Genomic DNA, 25,142 nt, shown 5'->3' with positions numbered 1-25,142 from the left:
AGGCTGAATCAGAATCAGGTTTATTATCACTGTCTTACATGACATGAAATCAATTGTTTTGTGGAAGCAGTACAGTGCAAAGAAATAAAAAAAAAACTATAAATTACAAAATAAATAAATAGCACAAAAAACAAAGGAACAATGAGATAATTTTCATGGGTTCATGTACTGTTCAGAAATCTGATGATGGAAGGGAAGGAGCTGCTCCTGAATCATTGAGTGTGGGTCTTCAGGCTCCTGTACCTCCTCTCTGACAGTACTAATGAGAAGGGGGCATGTCCCGAAAGGTGAGGGTCCTTAATGATGGATGCCGCAGCCTTGAGGCACTGCCTCTTGAAGATAGATATCCTTGATGGGGGGGGAGGGTTGTGCCCATAATGGAGCTGGCCGAGTCTACAACCCTATGCAGCCTCTTGCGATCCTGTGCATTGGAGCTTCCATACCAGGCTGTGATGCAACCAGTCACAATGCTGTCCACTGTATATCTATAGAAATTTGCAAGAGTCTTTGGTGAGATACCAAATCTCCTCAAACTCCTAATGAAATAGAGCCGCTGGCATGCCTTCTTCGTGATTGCATCAATGTGTTGGACCCAGGACAAATCCACGGAGATGTTGACAGTCAGGATCTTAAAGCTGCTCACCCTTTCCACCACTGACCCTGCAATGAGGACTGGTGTGTGTTCTCCCAACTTCGCCTTCCTGAAGTCCGCAATCAATTCCTTGGTCTTGCTGAGGTTGAGTGCAAGGTTGTTGTTGCAACACCACTCAACCAGCTGATCTATCTCACTCCTGTACGCCTCCTTGTTGCCATCTGAGATTTTACCAATAACAGTGGCATATGTTTAGAGTATGGGATAAGAGGTTAGAGAGAATCTGATTTTTTTTTCAGTGGGAGGGTAGTTGAAATCTGGAAAACACTGTCTGATTGGATGGTGGAAGCAGGTCTCAACATTTAAGAAGCAACTGAACGAGCACTTGAATCGCCAAGGCATAAAAGACTATAGACCAAATGCTGCTAAATGGAATTAGTATAGATGGATTCTTGATGGATAATGGCCTGTTTCTCTGCTATATGACTTTCTGACTTTGATTAAGGCTAATAAAACATTCCCATCAATCTCCAATGTAAAGAAATATTTCTCCCATACTTCATCCTGAATTTGTCCCATTGTTCTAGACTTCTTCAACCCTACCCATCCCCCCATCACTGGAAATACTCCATACCATCCCTTCATAACTTTAAATAACTCTATCCCATTAAATCTCTGCTGTAACAAGCTTCAGAATGTTTGCTTCCATCAGTACCTAAGAAGGAATTTTTATACACGGTGGTACTTCTACCTGAGTACGTCAGAAGGGACCTGTCTTCACCTCTCTGCAGTGTCATCTGTCAAACTGTGCCATCTGCTGCATTCTAATTGCACAAAACATAACAGATGAGGACGGTTCTTCCCATCTTCCTGAAGGTAACAAATGGCATTAATGCTCTGATAGCACAGGATTCTTCTAGGGCACTGCAAGGGCAAGTATCAGAGAAGTCAAATGCAAGTCATTTTCCATAGTAACTTCCCCTCCCTCTCTTTTGTCAAGGGAACTCTTGAACATTCAGTCTTATAATGTTTAGGAGGATTTTAAGCTTTCAAAAATAACATAAAAAGGTGATTTCTACAGGTTCAGGATCTTGTGTGTTATGTGTACAGCATTTCAAATGCTACTCAGGTAGGGCTAGTGGGCCTCATTTTGTAGCTTGTCCCATTGCCAGCCTTGCCTGAATTTAAAGGGTATGGCCAAATGCAACAAGCAGCTTCCACCTGAAGTTTTTGATCTAACACCCCAACATCCCATTGCCTTAACACCCTTTTGGGTAATTAAATTTCAGGGCCTAGATTTACTTCTTAAAATATTCATGCCCAGTAGGTTCCATAAGCTTTTGAGCAGATACAGTATGTAATGGGTGAAGTCTTTCCAATGAGTCTATCCAATCTGGAGCAACAAAATTTGTGTAAATGATTAGAACTTTGAACAGTATAGCACAGGAACAGACCTTTTGGCCCACCATGTCTGCACCAACCATGATGCCAATCTAACTAATCCCATCTGCCTGCACACGATCCGTATGACTATTTTCTGCCTGTTTGTGTGTCTGCCTCTTAAAACATTGCTCTCATATCTGCTTCTACCACCCTCCCTGGCAACACGTTCCAGGCACCTACACTTCCCTTGCACATCTCCTTTAAAGTTTCCCTCTCTTACCTTAAAGCTATGCTCTCCAGTATTTGACATATCCACCCTGGGGAAAAAAACTATCTTTGCCTCTCATAATTTTATATTTTCTAAGTCCTCCCTCCCACCCACCTCCCCCCCCCCCCATCCAGAGAAGACAATCCAAGTTTGCCCAACCTCTCCTGATAGCTATTACATTCCAATCCAGGCAACATCCTGGTGAACATCTTCTACACCCTCTCCAAAGCCACCACATCCTTTCACTAGTGTGGCGACCAGAACTGCACACAATACTCCAAATGTGGCCTAACTAAAGTTTTATACAGCTGCAACATGACTTTCCAACTTTTATACTCAATGCCCCAACTACTGATGGCAAGCATGTTGTATACCTTCTTTACCACCCTATCCATTTGTGTTGCCACTTTCAGGAAGCTATGGACTTGCACTCCAAGATTCCTCTGTACATCAATGCTCCTGGAGTCCTGCCATTTGCTGTATACTTTCCCCTTGCATTTGACCTTCTGAAGTTCATCACCTCACACTTGTCCGGATTAAGCTCTATCTGCCATTTTTCTGACCAATTTTCCAATTGATCCATATCCTGCTGTATCCTTTGACCACCTTCCTTACTTTCACCACACTTCCTCACCAACTCCACCCATTTTTGTATTGTCTGCGAGTTTACCAATCAGACCACCTACATTTTCATCCAAATCATTTACATATAAATTAGGAACGAGAGGTCCCAGCACAGATCCCTGTGCAACACCACTGGCCACAGACCTCCAGTCAGAAAAACACCTCTCCACCACTACCTTCTTTCTTCTTTAACAAACCAATTTTGTATCCAATTTACCAACTCACTATTGGATCCCATGCGACTTAATCTTCTGGACCAGCATTCCATGAACGCCCTTGTCAAATGCTTTACTAAAGTCCGTGTAGACAAAATACACTACCTACCTCCATAAATCATCTTCATCACTTCCTTTAAAACTGTTAATGAAAGGTTATATCATTGCAGAGTGGCCCTTCTGTGTAAAGTTTGCCACTGCCGTAACAATTGAGAAGACGAGTGAATGCAGGACACGTAATAAATAGTGGATACTTGACTGTCACAGTACCACAGCTCCAAGCTTGTCGTCATATATTTAATGCACATCCATCCTCAAAAAAGGATATAGGGTTCGTCATGATTGTAATTCTGACTGCTTCACACATAGATAGTCCGCTCTGCATTTGTGTTATCTTGATTTGGAAGCATATACAAGTTTTGAAAAAGTGGGATTCTCTGGACTCTGTAAAATTCTTAACCACTTTGGAAATAACTGATTATCACTGTGCAACGTTTATGACTAAATTGGATAATTGTTTTCAAAAGAGGAGGTAATCATAGAGCTCGTGTCCCTCATTGTGAAGGTTCTGACTCACACTCGCGCTATCTGAAGGAATAAAGACTAGTCAGCGGTCTTAAACAATGGTTTATCTTCACTTAACCCAGAATATTAATACACTCTTGCATAGTGCAGGTTTTGAGTTCAGTACACACAATGGCTGCGATTTGCTGAAAGAAGCGGCTAAAGATAGGGCCACAATTGGATTTAATACTACGTGTGTCGAATTGAGCTCGCTTTATTCCCGCATTACACAAAATGTTCAACGTTGAATTTATTCCAGCAACCCCAGGGGTGTTTTTGGATTGTCTGCAGACAGTCACGCAGGAAAAGAAAAAGAACAATAAATCAGATTGCGTAATATCCAAACTCAGAACCCATTAGAAGTTACTTCCCAAAAGCTGCGACCTTATTACAACCACAGGATGTAAACGAAAGTTCCTCTGCAAACACGAAAGTAAAGCAATTTCAATTCCCCGAACAAACGATAAACAGAATTCTCGCCGCCCCGATAAAATTCGTCATGTACACATAAACGGAAAGCGATTTCTGGGCATCCGATTACCCATCTGTTGGATGCAGCCTCTGGAAAGCTTGTCAATGGCAGATTGAGGTCGAGGGCAGGCACTTCACCACCGACTGACTTTTTAAAATGCAAAATCTGTCCGCAACTGCTCTTTCGAAAGCACCATTCCGTCATCCAAACATATATCGGAAATGGCAATTTAAAAATATAATTTATAAAAAACTCCAATCGTGTCGAAACCACGAGGAAACTGAGCAAACACTACCGTGTGGGTGGGACATAAGTTTGAAAAACCACCAGAGTTCCCCACCCCACCCCACGGCCACACACAAAAAGCACCAAGCAGCCCACCGCTTGTTTTGAATAGCACTGAGAGCCCAGCTCTCGTACTTGGTGTTCTGCCGGGGAACGTTGATCACAAGGACTGGGGTAGGAAAGAGGAAGTGCCTCCATTCCCCAATCTGACAGAGAGCTCCAGTGGAGACTGCTTGTGGGGAGGTGGGGGCAAATGGGGGAAGGAGGGGGAGAGAAACAGAGGGGGTTAACAGGCTGGAGGAAGAGCTGGACGGAATAGTACAGGAAGGGAGGGAATCAGAGAAGGTAAAGGAGCCGAAGGGAATAGTTGTAGGAAGCAGACGAATAATTAAAAGGGGTGGGTAATAAAGAGGGGCGCAAGTAGCAAAGTGGAAGAAAAAACGGAGCAACGATGAGCAGAGTAAAAACACAGAAAACCTACAGCACAATACAGGCCCTTCGGCCCACAAAGTTGTGCCGAACATGTCCCCACCTCAGAAATTACTAGGCTTACCCATAGCCCTCTATTTTTCTAAGCTCCATGTACCTATCCAAAAGTCTCTTAAAAGACCCTATCGTATCCGCCTGCACCACTGTTGCCGACAGCCCATTCCACGCACTCAACACTCTCTGAATAAAAAACTTACCCTGACATTTCCTCTGTACCTACTCCCCAGCACCTTAAACCTGTGTCCTCTTGTGGCAACCATTCCAGCCCTGGGAAAAAGCTGACTATCCACACGATCAATGCCTCTTATCATCTTATATCAGGTCTTCCCGCATCCTCTGTCACTCCAAGGAGAAAAGGCCGAGTTCACTCAACCTGTTTTCATAAGGCATGCTCCCCAATCCAGGCAACATCCTTGTAAATCTCTTTACAGAGAAGTACTGACTAACAACATTGAGGGAGTAAGTGTAGTGAGTAAGAGTAAGTGAGGGAGTAAGGGGGCAGGTGTTACAGACGACTGGAGTTCATAGGAAGTGCTGGGACACGAGGATTAGGGAAGAGGAGGGAGGGAGGGAGCGAGCGATGATAGGAAGCATATTAGAGATAACTGTGAGAGCAACTTGGTTATGGCTGTGAAGGGTGGAGAGTACTAACGTTGCTGGGCAAGGGGTTGGAAGGGGGTGATACTGACAGGCAGCGACATTAATGCCGCGGAGGCGGGGTTATCACTGAAGTAGAGGGGAAAGCCCAGTGCTCGCCTGCGGTCAGGAAGGGTGGGAGCTTCGAGCCGGGATTTCCCAGAGGCTCTGCAGTCACCCTGTCACTGTAGATGCGAGCGGACTGTGAGACATCGCTTCGGGACGGGTCCCATGTGCCGCAGACTCTCCGCTGGTCTTTAAACCCATGCTGCAATCTCCTCTGATCGGATTAAGCGGAGTCTCGGTTTATTTTGTCCCGACCAGTTTGTTAGCCTAACGTTCATGTGCTCGGAGTAATAGTTATAACCCGGGTGCGGAGGGGGAGCGGACCGCGGCAGGCGACCGAGAGCCGAGCGGCACCGAATCGGGATAGCGGCGACTCCGGGACAGGGAGCCAGCGAAAGGCGACGGGGAGGATGAAGCATGAGCGGTGAGAGGGAGCTGGGCGAAGGAGGAGCCGGCGGGACACCTTGCAACAGAAGGAGCCTCCTGCCCAGGACCCCGAGCCACATCCCACCACCACCACCACCACCACCACCCCCCCCCCCCCTTTCAGACACAGCGACATCCCACCCCGGCCGTCCCATGAACCCTGCCCCCTATTGCAGAGCCCGCACTCCGACCCCCACCCTATGATCGTCCCCTGGCCCGGGACCACCACCCCGGCCGCCCCACCCCCCGTAATCCCTGCTGCTCCTCGGCCGGGCGCTGCCCGAGCCCGCGCCCCGCCCATGAGCCCTGGAGGCCGGCCGCCTCGTGGGGCTCTCGTGCTGTTGCCGTGGTCACGGCGGGCGAGTGGCGGGTCCGCATGCTGCTGAGGCGGGAGGCGGCCGGCGGGCAGCTGGCCGGGAGGAGCGGGGCCCCTGCTGCTACTGCTGCCGCCGCCGGGAGCCCCCAGCACCTGCCCGAGGATGAGTGGGAGGATGCCGGTTCCGAGATCCTGGAGGAGGAGGAGGAGGAGGAGTCGGACACCTGCAGCGTCCTGTCGGACGATTCCTTCTACCCCCCGGAGCTGCGCTCGCTGAGTAGCGAGACCACGAGTGTGACCGAGGGCCCGCTCACCCTCTACCGGGCCTGCGCCACCAGCAACGCCGTTGGACTCAAGGAGTTGATGTGCCGGAAACTGAGCGAGCGGGAGGTGATGGAGAAGGACAAGAATGGCAGGGTAAGTGAGGGGGCGCCTGGCTTTGCCGGCCTCGTCCCCGCCCGCAATGCTTCACCACACCCCCTGCCCCACTCCCGCACTGCCAGCCTGGAGTACCCACGCTGAGGCAGGCGTACTCGTACACACACACTGGCTTGCACATGTTCACTCTCCAAGCCCTGCGCACGTGGCCCAGCACCCGTGCACGCCCGACACATGCACCAACGGACATGCAGGCACCGGCACACGCTGCTAGCCTGGTGCACCCATCTGCCAGGCTAGAGTACACGTTCGCCCAGACTGCCAGCCAAACTCGCAGAGTGCCACATGCTCACGTACATATTATTCGCACTCTTTTTAGCTCCATTGTTTCCGATTTATTTTTTTTCTCGGTATCATATCGTCTACTTTATTGTTTTGCATTGTTGGTGAATCCCTCGTTTCTCAATTTCCAGCTACTACTTCAGTATATCATTAAGGGGTCCGTGGTCTTCTTGAAACATCTGTAGAAATATTTTTGTGATAATGTTAATATCCATTTGTCTTTTCTCATTTTTATTCATTTTTGGGAGCTGGGCATTGCTGGCATTCATTTCTTATCTCTTAATTTCCTTGAGAAGATGTTGGTGAGTGGACTCTAGAACTGCTGCAGTGTTGGGGAGGGAGTTCCACCATCTAGATCCAGTGATGAAGGATTGCTGATATGTTTCCAGGTCAGGATGGTACACAAATTGGAGAGGAATATGCAGGCTGTGGTGTTCCCAAGCATCTGCTGTGTTGTCGTTCTTGCTGTTACAAGTTGTGGATTTGAGAGTTGTTGTAGGAGTTGCCTACAATAGGTGATTGATTACAGTGCATTTTGAATATGGTACACATAGCAGTCATTGTGCGCTAGTGGTGGAGGGAACGAATGTTTAGAATGGTTGAAAGGATGCCAATCAAGTGGGCTGCTTTGCCCTGGATGGTGTCAAGCTCCGTGGGAGTTGTTGGTGCTCCACTGATCCAGGCATGTGGAGACTGCTCCACCATGCTTCTGACTTGTGATTTGTAGATGGTGGAAAGGCTATGGGGTGTCGGGAGTTGAGTCGTACAGGCCAGGGCTGCTTCATTTGTTAGAGTTACAATCATCTGTGAACATCCCCATTTTGATGTGCTGGAAGGAAGATCATTGATAAAGAAGCTGAAAATGGTCAGCACTGGGACACTGCCCTGAGGATCTCTGGCAGTGACTTCATGAGGCTGAGATGTTTGACCTCTGACGACCACAACCGTTTTCCTTTGTGTGAGGTTTGACTCCAACCATTGACTTCAGTTTTATAAGGTGCTTTGAGTCCACACTCAGTTAAATGCTGCCTTGATGTCATAGGCAGTTACTCTCTCTCCTCACCTCAGGATTTCAGCACTTTGGTCCATGTTTCGACCAAGGATGTGATGAGGTCTGGAGGTGAGTGGTTCTGGTGAAATCCCAAGCTGGGCATTAGCAAGTATGTCTTGGTAAGTGAGTGCCACAACAGCACTGTGAATGGTAGCTTCCATCACTATGATGATTGAGAGTAGGCAGACTGAGTGGTAATTAGTTGGTTTGGATTTATCCTGCTTTTTCTGAAAAGGAGAATTTTACACATTCATGAAGATGATGCTTCTTCAGTAACTGTACTGGAACAGCTTGGCTAGAGGCATGGCTAGTTCTGGGGTGCAGGTCTTCAGGTCTTGTCTGGGATGTTTACAGTTCTGTTTCCTTTAACTCCTTATATATTTCCCAATGTATAGTAGATTTGCTTTCATAAAAGCCTGTTTGGTCACGTGTCTCAACTTCCTACTTCACCAAGGTCATTTAATTACATGGAGGCAGGCTTTAGTTTTTTAGGCTATTTGCTCCTTTCTTCTTTCCCACATTTTTCTGTAGTTTTCTATTAAAAGTTCTGCTCATTCTGTTCTGGTCAAGTTTCGTCATCACTCCAGTCAGCTGTACAGAACAAGCTTAAGGTCTGGTTCATGACTCTCCCCTCTTCCTGTCAATCTGTTGTGTGAAATCTCTTGAATTTTGGTCACTGTTAGCAAGATATTCCCCTATTGACTATTTCAGGCGTGTTGCTCATGACTAAATCTGAGTCAGCCAATTCGATTGTTTGTTCAGGAACATCTTATTTCAGAAATGGCCCCAAATATAACTCAAGGCATTTATAAGATGTAAGATATTTATTTATTAGTCACATATACATCAAAACACATTGAAATGCGTCTTTTTGCATTACTGAGAATGTGTTGGGGGCAGCCTGCAAGTGTCGCCACTCTTCTGGCGCCAACATAGCATGCCCACAGCTCCTAACCTGTACGTCTTTGGAATATGGGAGGAAACCAGAGCACCTGGAGGAAACCCACAAAGACATGGGGAGAACGTACAAATTCCTTGCAGATGGCAGTGGGAATTGAACCTGGGTCGCTGGCGCTGTAATAGCATTATGCTATCCGCTACACTACCGTGCCGCCCCTTTGTTAGCTTTGGTACCGGAGATGTCTTGTGGATTATGTAAAATTTAAAGTTTCCACTGTGGATCTACTATTGTTTTTATGACAAAATACTCTGATCTCTGCATTTATGTATATTGCTTTCTGGACATCTATGAATAGTTCTCACCAAAACCTTGTGCTCCATTTTGCTCAGTTCTGTCCATGAGGTTTCTACTACCTGCTCATGCTTACTGGTATTCTTCTTTTCTATTGTCTTTAATAGTGTTGTTTGTTAATGTAGCTGCTACTTGCTTCCAGGGTCCATGTCATTTAAACTAGAATGTTTATCTCTGTGTAGTAGCAGAGGTAGCTTCTCGTGCTGGGATAGTGGTGAATTTTACTTCAAAGACCCAATGTATGATGTTCAAGCCCTCCAGTGTCAATTATCAGCCCCTCCTGCTGACTCTTGTGTGTCTCAAAGTTGTGCCCAGCTTTAACTTGATCTTGATGCATGCCACACCCCTCCAAGTTGATTTTATTCTTTGATTCATTTGCTTTATTTCTTATGCTATGTGAATTCATGCTGATGGTTCATTAATTTAAAAATACTGTATAACCTGTCCTGCCCTTTGTTGTTGCCTATACTTGTTATTTTAATCTTGTATTCTCCTTTAACAATTTAAAAGATTAGATACATCTCCTTTTTACCTCTGAGTATTTTTATTTCTGTATGAGCCTAATCTTCAGCCCCATAGTCACCTGTGTTAATTTAGTTTTCTTCTAAAATTGTGACAGAAGAACCAATTAGACTAAAGACAGAGAAATCTCCAGGATGCTGATTATTTTCACCGCAAGATGATGATAAAAGTAGGCAAGGAAATTGTTTGTACATTTAGTTATGACCATATCTGGGAACTCTCAGTGCTTGCCTTAAAATCTCTGATTACTTATGAAAGTTTCTATACCCAGGGGGCTTCAGGGTGAACTTCAGGTCATTGCAGAGAAACTGTAATCCACCAACCCAGAGTGATGAGCATTCTCTCGGTTCAGATCTGTGGAACTACTGGAGTTTGTAGTTTTATTTTGGAGGTTTGAACTGAATAATTTCAGGGTGTCTGTAAGGGAATCTTCCTGTAATTGATGTCTCTCGAATACACCTTCTCTGGCTTGCAACCTACAGTAAGGATTTCAAGGCAGGTATTCATGCTGCAGTGAGGGTGAGTCTAAACTGGGCAGGTCTGGAAGTGTCTGGTGGGTGCTGGGGAAGTGGTAAGCAGCACAACTTTCAAAGAGTTACTGTCCTTGAAGGTTTTAATTATCTTTTGTAGTTCTGAATTTTTTTTTATTTCTCTAAACTAGACAAATTGCTATTGCATCTAATTTCTTATCAATATCTGCTGGCAAGAGTTTGAGGCCAGAGGCTTTTTGTGTGAAGGGGAGGGAAATGTTATGGTTTCAGTAGTGTATCTATACAGTTGGGGGGGGGGTGGAAGCGGGACATTGTACAGCGGGGGCAGGTCGGTACAAGATCTTTTGTGGGTGATAATTTTAAGGCCCATTCACTCGTATACAATGCATATAATTTTGTCAGTCTTGATTCCACTTACAGAATATGAATGTACTGAAAGTAATATTTTACCTCCTTTCACTTAAACCCTAAGTAATTATTTTAGCTTTCACTGGAGAGATCAGGTTCATAGGAATACTCCTACAAATTTCCACTTGGTGTCAAATTTCATATTTGGAGCAAATAATGGAAATTTAGGGGTCATCCAACTATTGACTTCCCCTCTGCTAACTTTTAGGGATGAAAAATTACAGGATGAGATTATGCAATCCCCATTTTGCATTCCTGGCATTTGAAGGTTCCTGTTAAATTGATAGATAAATTGGTTTATTAATGTCACATGTACTGAGGTACAGTGAAAAACTTTGTTTTGCATGCCATCCATACAGATCATTTCATCACATCAGTGCATTGAGGTAGTACAAGGGAAAACAATAACAATGCAGAATAAAGTGTTACAGTTACAGTGCAGTGCAGGCAAACAATAAAGTGCAAGGTTATAACAAGATAGATTGTGAGGTTAAGAGTCCATCTTATTGTAATAGGGGACCATTCAATAGTCTTATAACAGCGGGGTAGAAGCTGTCCTTGAGCCTGGTGGTACATGCTTTCAGGCTTTTGTATCTTCTGCCTGATGAGAGAGGGAAGAAGAGAGAACGTCTGGGATGGGTGGGATCTTTTATTATTCTGGCTGCTTCATTTCTTGGCCATGGAATCTACATGGTTGGACCAGGACAGGCTATTGGTGATGTTCACTCCTCGGAACTTGAAACTCTCAACCCTCTCGACGTCAGTGCCGTTGATGTAAACAGGAGCGTGTGCATTGCCCCCCTTCCTGAAGTCAGTGACCAACTCTTTTGTTTTGCTGACGTTGAGGGAAAGGTTGTTGTCGTGACACCATGCCACTAGGCTCTCTACCTCCATCCTATACTCTGACTCATTGTTATTTGAGATTCTGCTGACGATGGTGGTGTCATCTAATAAACTTGTAGGTGGAGTTGGAGCAGAATCTGGCCACACAGCCTTGTGGGGCACCATTGTTGAGGATAATTGTGGAAGAGGTGTTGCTGTCTCTCCTTACTGGTTGCAGTCTATTGGTCAGGAAGTCAAGGATCCAGTTGCAAAGGGACGTGTTGAGTCCTAGGTCTAGGAGTTTGGAGATGAGTTTGTTTGGAATTGTAGTATCGAAGGCAGAGCTGTAGACAATAAATGATAGTCTAATGTAGGTGCCTTTACTGTCCAGATGCTATGACGATGAATGTAGAGCCAGGGAGATGGCGTCCACCGTGGACCTGTTTTGGTGGTAAGTAAATTGCAGTGGGTTGAGGTTGGGAGGCTGGAGTTGGTGTGTGCCATGACCAGCCTCTCAAAGCACTTTGTGATGGTGGAGCCACTTGGCGGTAGTCATTAAGGCATGTTACCTTATTTTTATTGGGTACCAGGATGATAGTGGTCTTTTTAAAGCAGGTGGGGATCTCAGATTGAGGTAGGGAGGGGATAAAGATGTCTGCAAATACCTCTGCCAGCTGATCTGCACAGGATCTAAGGACACGGCTAGGACTCCATCTGGGCCAGATGGTTTCCGTGGGTTCTCTCTCTGGAAGACTGATGTAATATATGCAACGGTAACTGTGGGTACAGGTGCATTGAAAGCTGTTGGGGTGGGTGGTGACATTCCACTCCCCTTCTGTTCAAAACATGCATAGAATGTGTTAAGCTCATCAGGAAGGGATGCGTTGTTGTCAGCGTTGCTGCCTGACTGCGCTTTGTAGCCCGTTATAGCACTGAGTTCCCTGCCACAACTGACAGCTGGTCTGGGAGTCGATTTTTGGACTGGTACTATCTCTTGGCATCCCTGATAGCTTTACGAAGGTCGTATCTTGATTTCTTGTATAGATCAGGGTTACATGATTAGAACGCAGCAGTCGTGAACTTCAGTAGGGAGTGGATCTCCTGATTTATCCGTGGTTTCCGGTTTGGGAACACCCAGATTGACCTCTTTGGTACACAGTCTTCTACACGCTTGCTGATAAAGTCCGTGACAGTGGTGACATACTCATCTACGTTGGGGGCTGAGTCTTTGAATATGGACCAATCTACCATCTCAAAGCAGTCACCTAGAAGCTCATCTATTTCCTCAGACCAGCACTGTACGACTTCTGTACTAGAGCCTCACGTTTCAGTTTCTGTTTGTTCACGGAGAAGGAGCACAGCCTGGTGGTCTGATTTACCAAAGCGTGGGTGGGGGTGGATCAGTAGGCGCCCTCGATGGTTGTGTGGCAATGTTAGGAGAAATTCATAAAATTACTCTAATCTGTACAACAGTTGATAATCACAACTATCATACTCTGTGCATCATCACTTTTATTACCAATACCATCTGAAGGACCATTTCCACACAAAAAAAAATACATAGCTTTCTCTTTTGCTTTGTTGGCTACTGGTTTTCATCATTTTCTTATGGTATGTTTGATTTTGTCCAGCTTCTGTCAGAAACATCCTTTTACAGGAATTTGCATTTAACTTGGCTCATTGAGTTAGCTTAGAGTTATTTGCTTGCAAGAACACGATACCCATTCATTCAGCAAGTATTCGACCCATCCATTGTTAATGTCTCAGTGCATAGTCTCCATACACAGCACAATGTCAGTCAAAATTCCCATCATGTTTCCTGCTTAAAATTATCCTGATATCCTTGCTGCTAATCTGATTGCTACTGGCTGCTTTAGCTAATATTTAACCTAGAAGTGTTTTATCTATCTCTTTTCTGGGGCTTCTATCAGGAATCTCTTCTAGAGATAAGACCTCATCTGCTTTTATTAAACAATGGACATTGAATCTCTGTGTTTTGTGGATTTTGAAAAAAATAGCTTTATTTAATGTAATCTATAGTCCTTGGTTCTTGTAGCACAAAAGGCCATAACCACCCAAAACTGATGAAGATTAGAAATCCTCATCAAAATGCCTATCTTTTTAAGTATTTAACTATGGTATCAAGCAACATGTGTGTCTTCATTAAACATTGTCCTTTGAAAATCAAACTTAGCTCTAAAGAATCCAGTTGCTGTAACCTGACTTAACACTTGTTAACACTGAGCTAACGTGAAATCTAAGAATTATGAGAATTTTTGTGCTCCACTTGATGCTACACCATCGAGCAGTCAATTATTGAAATTAAATAAAAGAACAGAATGCTGGAAGAACTCAGGATCAAACAGCATTGGTGGAGGCAAAAGGAGTAAGTCGACATTTTGAGTCAAGACCTTGCATCAGGACTGAGGGAAGAGGAAAGCTAGCTATTGTATTAGCAGTACGAGCGGGTGTGGGTTAGAGGCTGGTAGGTGATAGATGGATCCAGGTGGGGCAGGGTTGATGGGCAGATAGAACCATTTGCAGAAGGGCTATGGATCAAAGGCAGCTTGGTGATAATTGGAACCAGATGGGGCAAGGATGATGAGCAGATGGAACCAAGTGGGGGGGAAGGGATGGGAAAGGTGAATAGAGGGAGAACATTAGGTGGATAAGTGACTGTGTGGGAGAAGAACATCATGGGTGTGGGTTACCTGAAAATGGAAAACTTAATGTTCATACCATTGAGTTGTTTACAAGCGGAATATGAGATGTTGTCCTTCCAATTTGTATTTGGCCTCTCCATAGCAATGAACGAGACAGGACAGACAGGTTGATGTGGGAAGGAGAGTTAAAATGACATGCAGCCGGTGGTTAGAGATGGCCATTGTAGACAGAGCACAGGTGCTCCGTAAAGTGGTTGCCTAGTCTGCACTTGGTTTCACTGATGTAAAGGAGGCTACATCATGAGCACTGAATGCAGTAGACCAGATTTGAAGAGGTGCTGATCACCACTGCCTCACTTGGAAAGGCTGTTTAGGGCCTTGGATGGTGGTGAGGGCGGAGGTGTAGGAACAGGTGTTACACTTCCTAAAGTTGCGGGGGAAAGTACCAGGAGTTGAAGAGGGGTGGGTGGGATGGGATGTGGATGAGGAAATCACAAAGATTGAAATTGATTACTTCAATGAGGAGACAACAAGGAGGTAGCTAATCTAGTTGTAGCTTCTTGAGGAGGCTGATATAATGTGTTGACTTAATTTGTGTTATTGCATTATAACTAAATTACTTTGCCATCTGGTCGTAATATCATTTGGATGGAGAGTGGTGCACATTTGTGAGAAGTTGGAAGGGAAATCTATGTATCTCAATGGCAAGATTTACAATCTGTATTGATTTTTTTTTGTGAGTAACAGCTGAAACAATCACCCCACTTTTGTTTAAGTAAATTAACCATTCCCAAAGAGCAGCCAGCTTTGGGTTTGTGCAGGAGCTGACAGCAGTGTGATCAGGCAATAATTAATGAAGAGTTACGCAAGTGCCTGCTGGAAATGTATATCTGTGGGTTTCCACTGCAGATCTCGCTTGCTGACTGATTAGAATCTTAACTGCTGAGTGGCACAAACCTCCCATTCATCAGCAGCTGGCCAATAAAACCAAGCAATTCCACTAACCTCTGCACAGCTGTGCATTAGCTACCTGATAGCTTGGTTTAGTCATGTGCTTCTGCAATGGCAACTAGCAGCAGGTCTATTTGGAGAATCCTTTTCCTCTCTTAAACTGAAGTTCCTAACTTAAAATCATTGGTAATCCTTGACATCTCTGCAAAGAAGTGACTGCTGTTAGATGTGTGTTCCTTTGTCATTTACAGTGGTGCCATTCATAACAGTGCATGTTATTTTCTAGACAATTCTAATGAAATAAAATAAACTTCTTTGTACGCTGTCTCTTTTTTTTCTCTCGTTTGTTATATGAGGCACTTAGTTGGACAACTGCCTGGAATTCTTATGGTGGAGAAAAGACTAAATTATGCTACAGCATCTCTCTCTCACACACACACACACACACACACACACACACACACACACACACACACACACACACACACACACACACACACACACAGTGCTGGAGGAACTCAGCAGGTCAGGCAGCATCTATAGAGAGAAATAAACAGTTAACATTTAGGATCGAGACCCTTCATCAGTCCTGAGTTCCTCTAGCACTTTCTCTGTGTGTTGCTCCAGATTCCAGCACCTGCAGAGTCTCTTGTGTCTCCAAATTGTGCTACAGTATCATTTGAAGCTAAAGTAGGGCAGCACTGAACAGGCTAAAGGCTATTATTGATTTGATGATCCAAGGCCTGAAGATCTATTAGATTTATAATGCAGTTGTCAACAATGGGGAAATGATGGGTGAAATCTCAGTCCATTAATGTATGCAGCTCAATTTCACATAAGTAATCACTACTGAGTTAGTTACTGTGGGATAGCAGGCCCGAGGAGAGGACTAGTTTGCATTTACGTTTTCAAATTATTTCTTGCGTTGTTGCTGGGAGGTTAAGAATTGTAATTCATGGAGTGTGAAGTGCTCTGAAACACCCTGAGGACATGAAAACATTTCCTTCTTTGTACCCTTATCATTCTTGGCAGCAAGCTTCCTGAGTTTGGGCTCCACAACAGTTACGTTTGTTCAGAGGGATTGTGATATGGCACTAAATAATTTGTGAAACCATATATTGGAAGAGTTCCTCCATGCTGTTCAATGGGAAGATTTGGTTCACTTCATCAATTCTCCTGGGAATTGATAAAGCAGCTCTTGGACAACTCTTCATAACTTCCTTGGACCACGACCCATGAACAAATACCAAGCCACTGTCTCCAGACTGTTACAGATCTCATCACATCAGATCTCCCCTCCACAGCCTCCAACTGGATAGAGCCTCAACCCTGCACTGCCCATTTCTATCTTTTACCTAAGATCCACAAACAGGACTGCCCTGGTAGACCTGCTCTAGCCCCACCAAACATGTCTCTTAATACCTTGACTCCATCGTGTCTCCCCTTGTCCAGTCCCTTCCCACCTCTATCAGGTACACTTTTCATGTCCTCCACCATTCTGACAACTTCCAGTTTCCAAGTTCAAACTGCCTCATCTCTAGCATGGACATCCAGTCTTGATATATCTCTGTCTCCCGATAGGCAGCTGGTAGGGCCCTATTTCTTTCTGAAACAAAGGTACAGGCACTTGCCCTTCGACACTCTCATCTACCTACCAGGATTTGCTTTTACCTTCAACTTCTCTTTTGATTCCTCCCACAAACTACAATTCAAAGGTGTAGCCATGGCCCTCAGCTACACCTGTCTTTTTATTTGCTATGTAGAACAGTCCTTGTTGCAAACCTACTCTGGTACCCCTACCCGACTCTTGCTTGACTGTCTCCAAAGATGGAGATGGAAGACCCTAGGAAGGAAAGAGAAGAGTCTGAGATGAAGTGTGTGAAGGTGTGTGAATGAGAATATATATATATACTTAAGATTTTTCTTAAACTGTTTAGCCTGGTTCCTAAACAAAAACAATTTCTTTGCACAATAAATTAACATCAGTGTATGATTTTCATAGATTAACATTATTTGGGGCTTAACTTTTCACTTTATACTGGTGGGTCACTTCTAAATATATTATTGCAATTGCCACCTCTGATCACCTCCTCTTGACTATCACTTGTATCTCAACCAATACTGTCAAAGAAAAAACAGATTAGCAAACTTGTTTGTTCTACCTTATTGTCTATGGTAGTGACGTTTTAAGAGTTGTTCATTACCCATGACCTTGGGATAAGTTTGTTCTCTCAGATATATGGGGAGAACCAGCCTTGGATAACTGAAGAAATAAAAGAAGGCATCAAGATAAAAGCTCATGCATACAATGTCGCCAAGAGTAGTGGGAAACTGGAAAATTGGGAACACTTTAAAAAGCAACAAAGAACCACTAAGCAAGCAATAAGGAAAGGGAAGATAGATGATGAAAATAAACTACCACAAAATATAAAAACAGATAGTAAAAGTGTTTACAATTACAATAAAGCAGAAAAAGGTAGCTAAAGTGAACGTAGGCCCCTTGGAAGATGAGAAGGGGGAATTAATATTGGGTAATATGGAAATAGCCAAGGCCTTGAATGACTATTTTGTGTTGGTCTTCACGATGGAGGACACGTGTAACATGCCAAAGAGGGATGTTATGGATGTGATGGGAGGTGAGGACCTTGATACAATCGCTGTCACTAAAGAGGTAGTGATGAGCAAACTAGTGGGCCTAAAGGTAGACAGGTCCCCTGGTCCTGATGGGATGCACCCCAGGGTACTGAAAGAAATGGTCAAGTTATAGTATGGGAGTTTGTGATAACTTACCAAAATTCTCTGGACTCTGGGCAGGTCCCAGTGGATTGAAAGACAGTGAATGTCACACCACTGTTTTTAAAAAAAAAGGATGTAGGCAAAAGGCAGGTAACTATAGGCAGTTAGCTTAACGTCTGTGTAGTCAGGAAAATGCTTGAAGCTATCATTAAGGAGGAAATAGCGAGACATCTGGACAGAAGTGGTTCCATCAGGCAGACACAGCATAGATTCAGGAAGGGCAGGTCTTGTTTGACAAACTTACTGGATTTCTTTGAGGATATAATGAGCGCAGTGGATAGAGGCGAACAGGTGTATGTTGTATACTTGGATTTCCAGAAGCTGTTTGATAAGGTGCCACATAAAAGACTTATCCATAAGATAAGGATGCATGGAGTTGGGGGTAATGTTGTAGCATGGGTAGAAGGTTGTTTAACCAATAGAAGGCAGAGAGTTGCGATAGTGGGTGTTTCTCTGGTTAGCAATCAGTGGTGAGCAGGATGCCGCAGGGGTTGGTGTTGGGCCTGCAACTTTTCATGACATACATTAATGATTTGGAAGAGGGGACAGAGTGTAGCGTACCTAAGTTTGCTGAAGATGCTAAATTTAGTGGAAAGGCAATTTGTTAAGGGTGTGGAGAATCTGCAGAGAGATATAGATAGGTTAAGGGAGTGGGCAAGGGTCTGGCAGATGGAGTATAGTGTTGGTAAATATGAGGTCATCCACTTTAGAAGGAAAAGTAGAAGATCAAATTATTTAAATGGTGAAAGATTGCGGCATGCTGTTGTGCAGAGGGACTTGGGAGTGCTTGTGCATGAATCACAAAAGGTTGGTTTGCTGGTGCAACAGGTTATCAAGAAGGCAAATGGAATGTTGACCTTCATTACTAGAGGGATTGAATTTAAGAGCAGGGAGGTTACGCTGCAATTGTACAGGGTCTGGTGAGGCCGTACCTGGAGTAATGCATGCGGTTCTGGTCTCCTTACTTGAGGAAGGAAATGCTGGCTTTGGAGGCAGTGCAGAGGAGGTTCACCAGTTTAATTCCGGGGATGAGGGGGTTAGCCTATGAGGGGGGATTGAGTCGCCTGGGACTATACCCACAGGAATTCAGAAGAATGAGAGGGGATCTTGTAGAAACACAAAATTATGAAAGGGATAGATAAGATAGAGGCAGGAAGGTTGTTTCTACTGGTAGGTAAGACTAGAAGTAGGGGACATAGTCTCAAGATTCAGGGGAATAGATTTAGGATGGAGATGAGGAGAAACTGCTTTTCCCAGAGAGTAGTGGATCTGTGGAATTCTCTGCCCAGAGAAGCAGTAGAGACTACCTCATTAAATATATTTAAGACACAGATAGATTTTTTGCATAATAGGGAAATTAAGGGTTATGGAGAAAAGGCAGGTAGGTGGATCTGTGTCCGCGGCCAGGTCATGTATGATCTTACTGAATGGCGGAACAAGCTTGACGGGCCAGATGGCCTACTCTTGCACCTGTTTCTTATGTTCTTATGTAACAACATGTTTTTCTGGCTAGATGTATTATGGCGGCTACCAGTGCAAAGACCTTGCTTACAATTGATCCCTCAGTTGTCCCTTGAAATTCTTATGCACCTATTGTGGTAATTTGTTCATTGTTAAACAGCACAACAAATGACAATTTGGGATGTGGGGTTCCTGCTTAAAGATTCAGACTCAACCCAATCCAATGGATTGCACTGAAATGGCCCTCATTCCTTCCAGAAAGAGGTGTAGTGGGGTTGGGTTGTCAGATCAGGACTAGTGGATTGATTACAGTCCAGGATCTTGGCCAAGGGAGTGCATTAGAACTGTGGACAGAGAACACATGAAAATAGGAACAGGCCACTTGATTACTCAAGCCTACACCCCATGGTAGATTGATACTGGTCTCAACCTCTTCTGAGTTAGTTCCCCATGATGGCTAACTCCTTGTTTTTTTTCAAATCTTTATCTATCTCCATCCTGAATATCTAATGATTGGCCTCCACCTCCCTTGAGGGGAAAGAGAATTCCATAAATTCACCTCCCTCTGAGAGAAGAAATTTCCACACATCTCAGCCCCTTATTTTGCAGCTATGTTCCTTTTGTTTTTGACTCTTCCATTAGAGAAAATATTTCAACGTCTACCCTGTCAAGTCTCCTTAGGATTTCATGTGTTTGAATTAGTTTACCTGCCATTCTTATAAACCCCAAAGAATACAGACCCAAACTATCAAGCTTCTTTTGATAGGACATCCCTCTCACCCCAGGAGTTAGCCTGGTGAATCTGTTTTGGACTGTCTCAAATGCTACTATATCCTTTTTTGAGTGAATGGACCAAAACTCTGCACAGTATGTGAGGTTTGGCCTTACCAACACTCTGCACAGTTGTAACAGATTTCCCTATTAAACTCCACCCTTCACAATAAAGATCTAATTTACTTAGAATATAGAACAGTACAGCACAATACAGACCCTTCAGTCCACAATGTTGTGCCGACCTTTAAACCTTGCCTAAGACTATCTAACCCCTTCCTCCCACATATCCCTCTATTTTAAATTCCTCTCATAATAGGACAACCCTCTTAGCTCAGGAACTGGCTGAGTGAATCTCTGCAGGTTCCTCTCTAGCGACAGCTTGTTACGTCCTTGATGAGGCTGTTGATCGTGAGGTGGGTTGGGGATGTGATCAAAGCTGTGAATTGGTGATTAGTAAGGGTTTGGTGATCTATCAAGAACTATAGGGAGTCAATTCAGGAGGATCTGGACCTGGGGTCGAAGGATCAAACTGGGAGAAGGGTTGGATGTTAAGCACATGTGCAGGGAATACTTTGGTTAGTTAGGGGATGTTAAGAGTACAGTGTGGACAAAGATGGTCAGTAGAGTGGGGAGGAAGAGTGCCTAAATAGTGTAGATAAGGAATTAAAGGGAATCTTCTCAAATCGAGTTTCCATTGCCAGAATGGGAACTGCCCAGAGAGGCCCCAATGTTGTAGATGCAGCAGCGGTGTCAAAAATTTGTTCTGAAAATGCCCAGTAACAGTAGTACTTCAGGGCAAGATGACCTAATTTCCTTGTGTTGCAACCCAAAAGGGCATTGCACCACAAAAGCACATATCTGGCATGGAAAACCTACTGTCCATGCAGGCACAATTTACAACTGGAAATGCCACTTTGACTTGCTGCAAAGGTGTGATTATGCCCAGAAATCATCATTTGTCATAGACCATCCTGGGGAAAAACTAGTTTTCATGTGTGTCATGCTGAAACACAAAATGCTATACATCTGAATTTCTATATCATGAGCAAAGGGAGTGTCTAATTCAATGCCCACATAGGTTGGGGCATGATCACTGGGAAGGGTTGCTTCTCTTCAGTGTACCTTTGGAATGATGATTGCACAGAAACGAGTGATGAAACTCATTTATTGCTACTGTATTTACTGATCTGATGTCTTCTATTAGTAGACTTAAAACAATGCTGAAGGTCACAATTAATCCAGTTGGCCTTCTGACTTCCCAGTGTCAATACACCACAAAGCTGATGGTAGCTTTGGGATTTTCATGCAGATTAGTGTGGAAACCTTAAAGTTGTTGTCAGCAATTTAACCTTCCTCCATTAAGTGTGCTGTTTGTACTCTTCTACAGTGGAGTCAATTGAATTTGCATAAAGTTAAAATAATTCACAAAATTATCTCATTTTGAAACACCCTTAAAATTTTGCTCTTTGTTGCATGAGGTGGAAATAGTTTATATCTCACCGTCCTTCTATAATCGTTGTGTACTTTCCAATCCAAATGCAAAATATATTTAAGTAAGTTAATTAAAAATGGTGCTTTTTCCTTCCTGGTTTACTGCCTGTGAAAATTCCTTGATGTGATTGACTGCTCAGTCAGCTTGACGACATAGCAGTTGGATGCCTAGGGATTCTACAGAACTGACAGCAGGTGATATTGGCACAGGGGAAATCAGTGACACAGAGATTACTGGATCTTTGGGGGAAGCTTTCACGAAAAGCTTTGCCATTGACCAGAGAATCCGAGCCATTGAATCTCAAGGTATGATCTTAGAAACAAATGGCTTTTTCAATGCAATAAATTACTTTTGAGGTTCATTTGCATGTGGTGTAGTCAAAGCATGGTAAAATTTAACAAAAAACACCTTGGGTAAATGATTAGTTAATCTGATACCTTTTTCTTGTATTGGTTGGAGAAGGCCCAACACAAGGGTAACCTACTCTGACAGAATCAACAATGCAATGTGATTTGCTAGCTGCCTTATGTTTGGTTAATGAAGAGAGTACCTGCTTTAATTTTTGTGGTAATCTGGGAGGGAAGAATCCATTTCACATGGTTGATTTTACCCTATTTTTGGTAGCCTTTTCTGCTTGCCAGAATATTGCTTACACTGAAATATCAAAACAGACTGATTTATGGCAGACAAACTTCTAGAAAAGTCAATATTTCTAAATTTAGTTCATGACCAACAGAAAAAGGAGCATTCTGAATGCTAAGACCATGTTTGTAGATAGTCAAAATGGCCATGGAAAATAATCAAGGAAACAAATGGAATGCTGTTCTTTCTATTTAGAGGTCTAGAGTACAGGGGGTGACACAGGGGTGGTGTTGAAGTTATGCTACAAAATTGTGCTACACAAAGCACTGTTGGAGCATCTCTAGAGAGCTGAGTACATCTGGGCACCAGAGCTTAAGAAGGAATGCTGTTCCAGCATTAAGAAGGATAGTGTAATGATGAGAAGTTATTACACAATAATGAGAAGTTACACAAATTATGGTTCAATTCCATGCCATAAGACACAGGAGCAGAATTAGGCCATTGGCCCATCAAGTCTACTCCGCCATTCAATCGTGGTTGATTTATTATTCCCTCCCCCCCCTGTCATTCTTCTAAACTTCATTAAGTACAGGCCCAGACCCATCAAAAGCTCCTCGCACATTAACCCTTTCGTCTCTGGGATCATTCTCATAAACCTCCTTTGGACCCTCTCCAATGCCAGCACATCCTTCCTTCGATGTGGAGCCCAAAACTGCTCACAGTGCTCCACATGTGTTCTGACAAACGCATTACATCCTTGCTTTTATATTCTAGTCCTCTTGAAATGAATGCTAACATTGCATTTGCCTTCCTTACTACTGACTCAACCTGCAAGTTAACCTTTAGGGAATCCTGCACTAGGACTCCCAAGTCCCTTTGCACCTCCGATTTCTAATTCTCTCCCCATTTAGAAAATAGTCTACGCCATTATTCCTTCTACCAATGTGCATGACCATACACTTCCCTACGCTGTATTCCATTGCCACTTCTTTGCCCATTCTCCCAACCTGTCCAAGTCCTTCTGCAGACTCCCTGCTTACTCAGCATTATCTTCCCTTCCACCTATCTTTGTATAATCCGTAAAACTTGATCACAAAGCCATCAATTCAGTCATCCAGATCATTAACATATTACGTGAAAAGTAGCGGACCCAACACCGACCTCTGCAGAACACCACTAGTCTCTGTCGGCCAACCAGCCTTTGGAAGGCTTATGGATTGAATGAAAAAGGGAAGTTCATTGACAGGACTGGGCAGACTAGATACAGGAAAGATATTAACAATGGTGGGGAAATCTAGAACCAGGAGAACTGAGATGAGATGAGGAATTTATTTACCCAAGGAGTGGTGAACCTGTGGAATTCTTTAACACAAACAGCAGTCAAGGCCAAGTCATAATGGTTAAAGAGATGAAGAGAAAACAGGAACAGAATATTGAATTTGGATGATCAACCATGATTGTATTGAATGGTGGAGCAAGTTTGAAGGGCCAAACCGCCTATTGCTGCTAATTTCTTTGTTTCTATATATGGTGGATTTTCATTAGGGGAAGCAACTAAGGTAGCCAGAATATGCAGTGGTAGGAGAATCTAGAATTAGGTACCTAGTCTAAAAAACATGAGAAGATATGAGGTAAGGGTATGTCAGTTGGCTCTTCGAGCTGGCCTCCCACTCCTCTTCTGTGCCAGTTCTCTATAGCCCTCAATTCCCTGATATTTCAAAATTTATCTACATCTTTAAATACCCGCAGTGATCTAGGCTTCACAACCAACTGGGGTAGAGAATTCCAGAGGTTCACCATCCTCTGTAAGAAATTCCTATGCACTTCAGCTTAAATGACCGTTCCTTAATCTTGTTAATATGTCCCCTTGTTCAAGTTTCTCCGACGAGTGAAAACATCATGATATTTACCCTGCAATGCCCCTTAAGGATCTTGTATGTTTTAATTAGATCACCCCCTCATTCTTGTAAACTCCAAAGAGTATAGATCTAATTACTTCAGCCACTTGTAACAGGACAACCCTCTCATCCCAGGAATTAATGTAGTGAATCTCTTTTGGACTGGCTACAATACTAGTCTATCCGTTCTTAAATAAGGGGACCAAAATCAGGTGTGGCCTCACCAGTACCCTGTACAATTATAACAATATTCCCTATCTCTAAACTCCAGTCACAAGATCTCAAGACAAAGGAGCTGAAGTAGGCCATTCGGCCCATCGAGTCTGCTCCATGAGCTAAACTAAAGCTATTCCTATCTAGCCCCAATTTCCAGCCTTATCCCCATATCCCTTGATACCTTAACTAATTAGATACCTATCAATCTCCTCCTTAAATGCCCCCAATGATTGGGCCTCCACAGCTGTATGTGGCAAAGAATTCCATAATTTCACTACCCTCTGGCTAAAGAAATTTCTCCTCATTTCTGTTTTAAACCAGTACCCTCTAATTCTAAGATTGTGCCCTCTAGACCTGGACTCACCCACCAAGGGAAACAGCTTAACCACATCTACTCTGTCCAGTCCTTTCAACATTCTAAATATTTCTATGAGGTCCCCTCTCATTCTTCTGTACTCCAGTGAGTACAGTCCAAGAGCCGACAAACGCTCATCATAAGTAAGCCGTTTCATTCTGGGAATCATCCTCGTAAATCTTTTCTGAACCTTCTCCAACATCAGTACATCCTTCCTAAGGTAAGGGGCCCAAAACTGCACACAGTATTCCAAATGAGGCCTCACCAGTGCCCCATAGAGCCTCATAAACACTTCCTTACTTTTATACATTATACCTCTCGAAATGAATGCCAACATAGCATTCGCTTTCTT

At 43.8% G+C, this 25,142-nt stretch overlaps 1 protein-coding gene across 1 annotated transcript in view; it reads left to right on the top strand.

Moving 5' to 3' along the window:
• The first annotated feature begins 6,396 nt into the window (after positions 1-6,396).
• The window catches only part of LOC127570834 (ankyrin repeat domain-containing protein 33B-like), a 46,275-nt gene continuing 27,529 nt past the window's right edge, over positions 6,397-25,142 (top strand). The window contains exon 1 of the mRNA XM_052016704.1: positions 6,397-6,753. Coding sequence (XP_051872664.1) covers positions 6,397-6,753 — 357 coding nt within the window. The remainder of the gene's footprint in view (positions 6,754-25,142) is intronic.

The sequence above is a fragment of the Pristis pectinata genome, chromosome 5, assembly GCF_009764475.1.
Source record: "Pristis pectinata isolate sPriPec2 chromosome 5, sPriPec2.1.pri, whole genome shotgun sequence".
In the NCBI taxonomy this organism is placed as follows: Eukaryota; Metazoa; Chordata; class Chondrichthyes; order Rhinopristiformes; family Pristidae; genus Pristis; species Pristis pectinata.
This window is presented reverse-complemented; position numbering and strand designations above follow the sequence as displayed.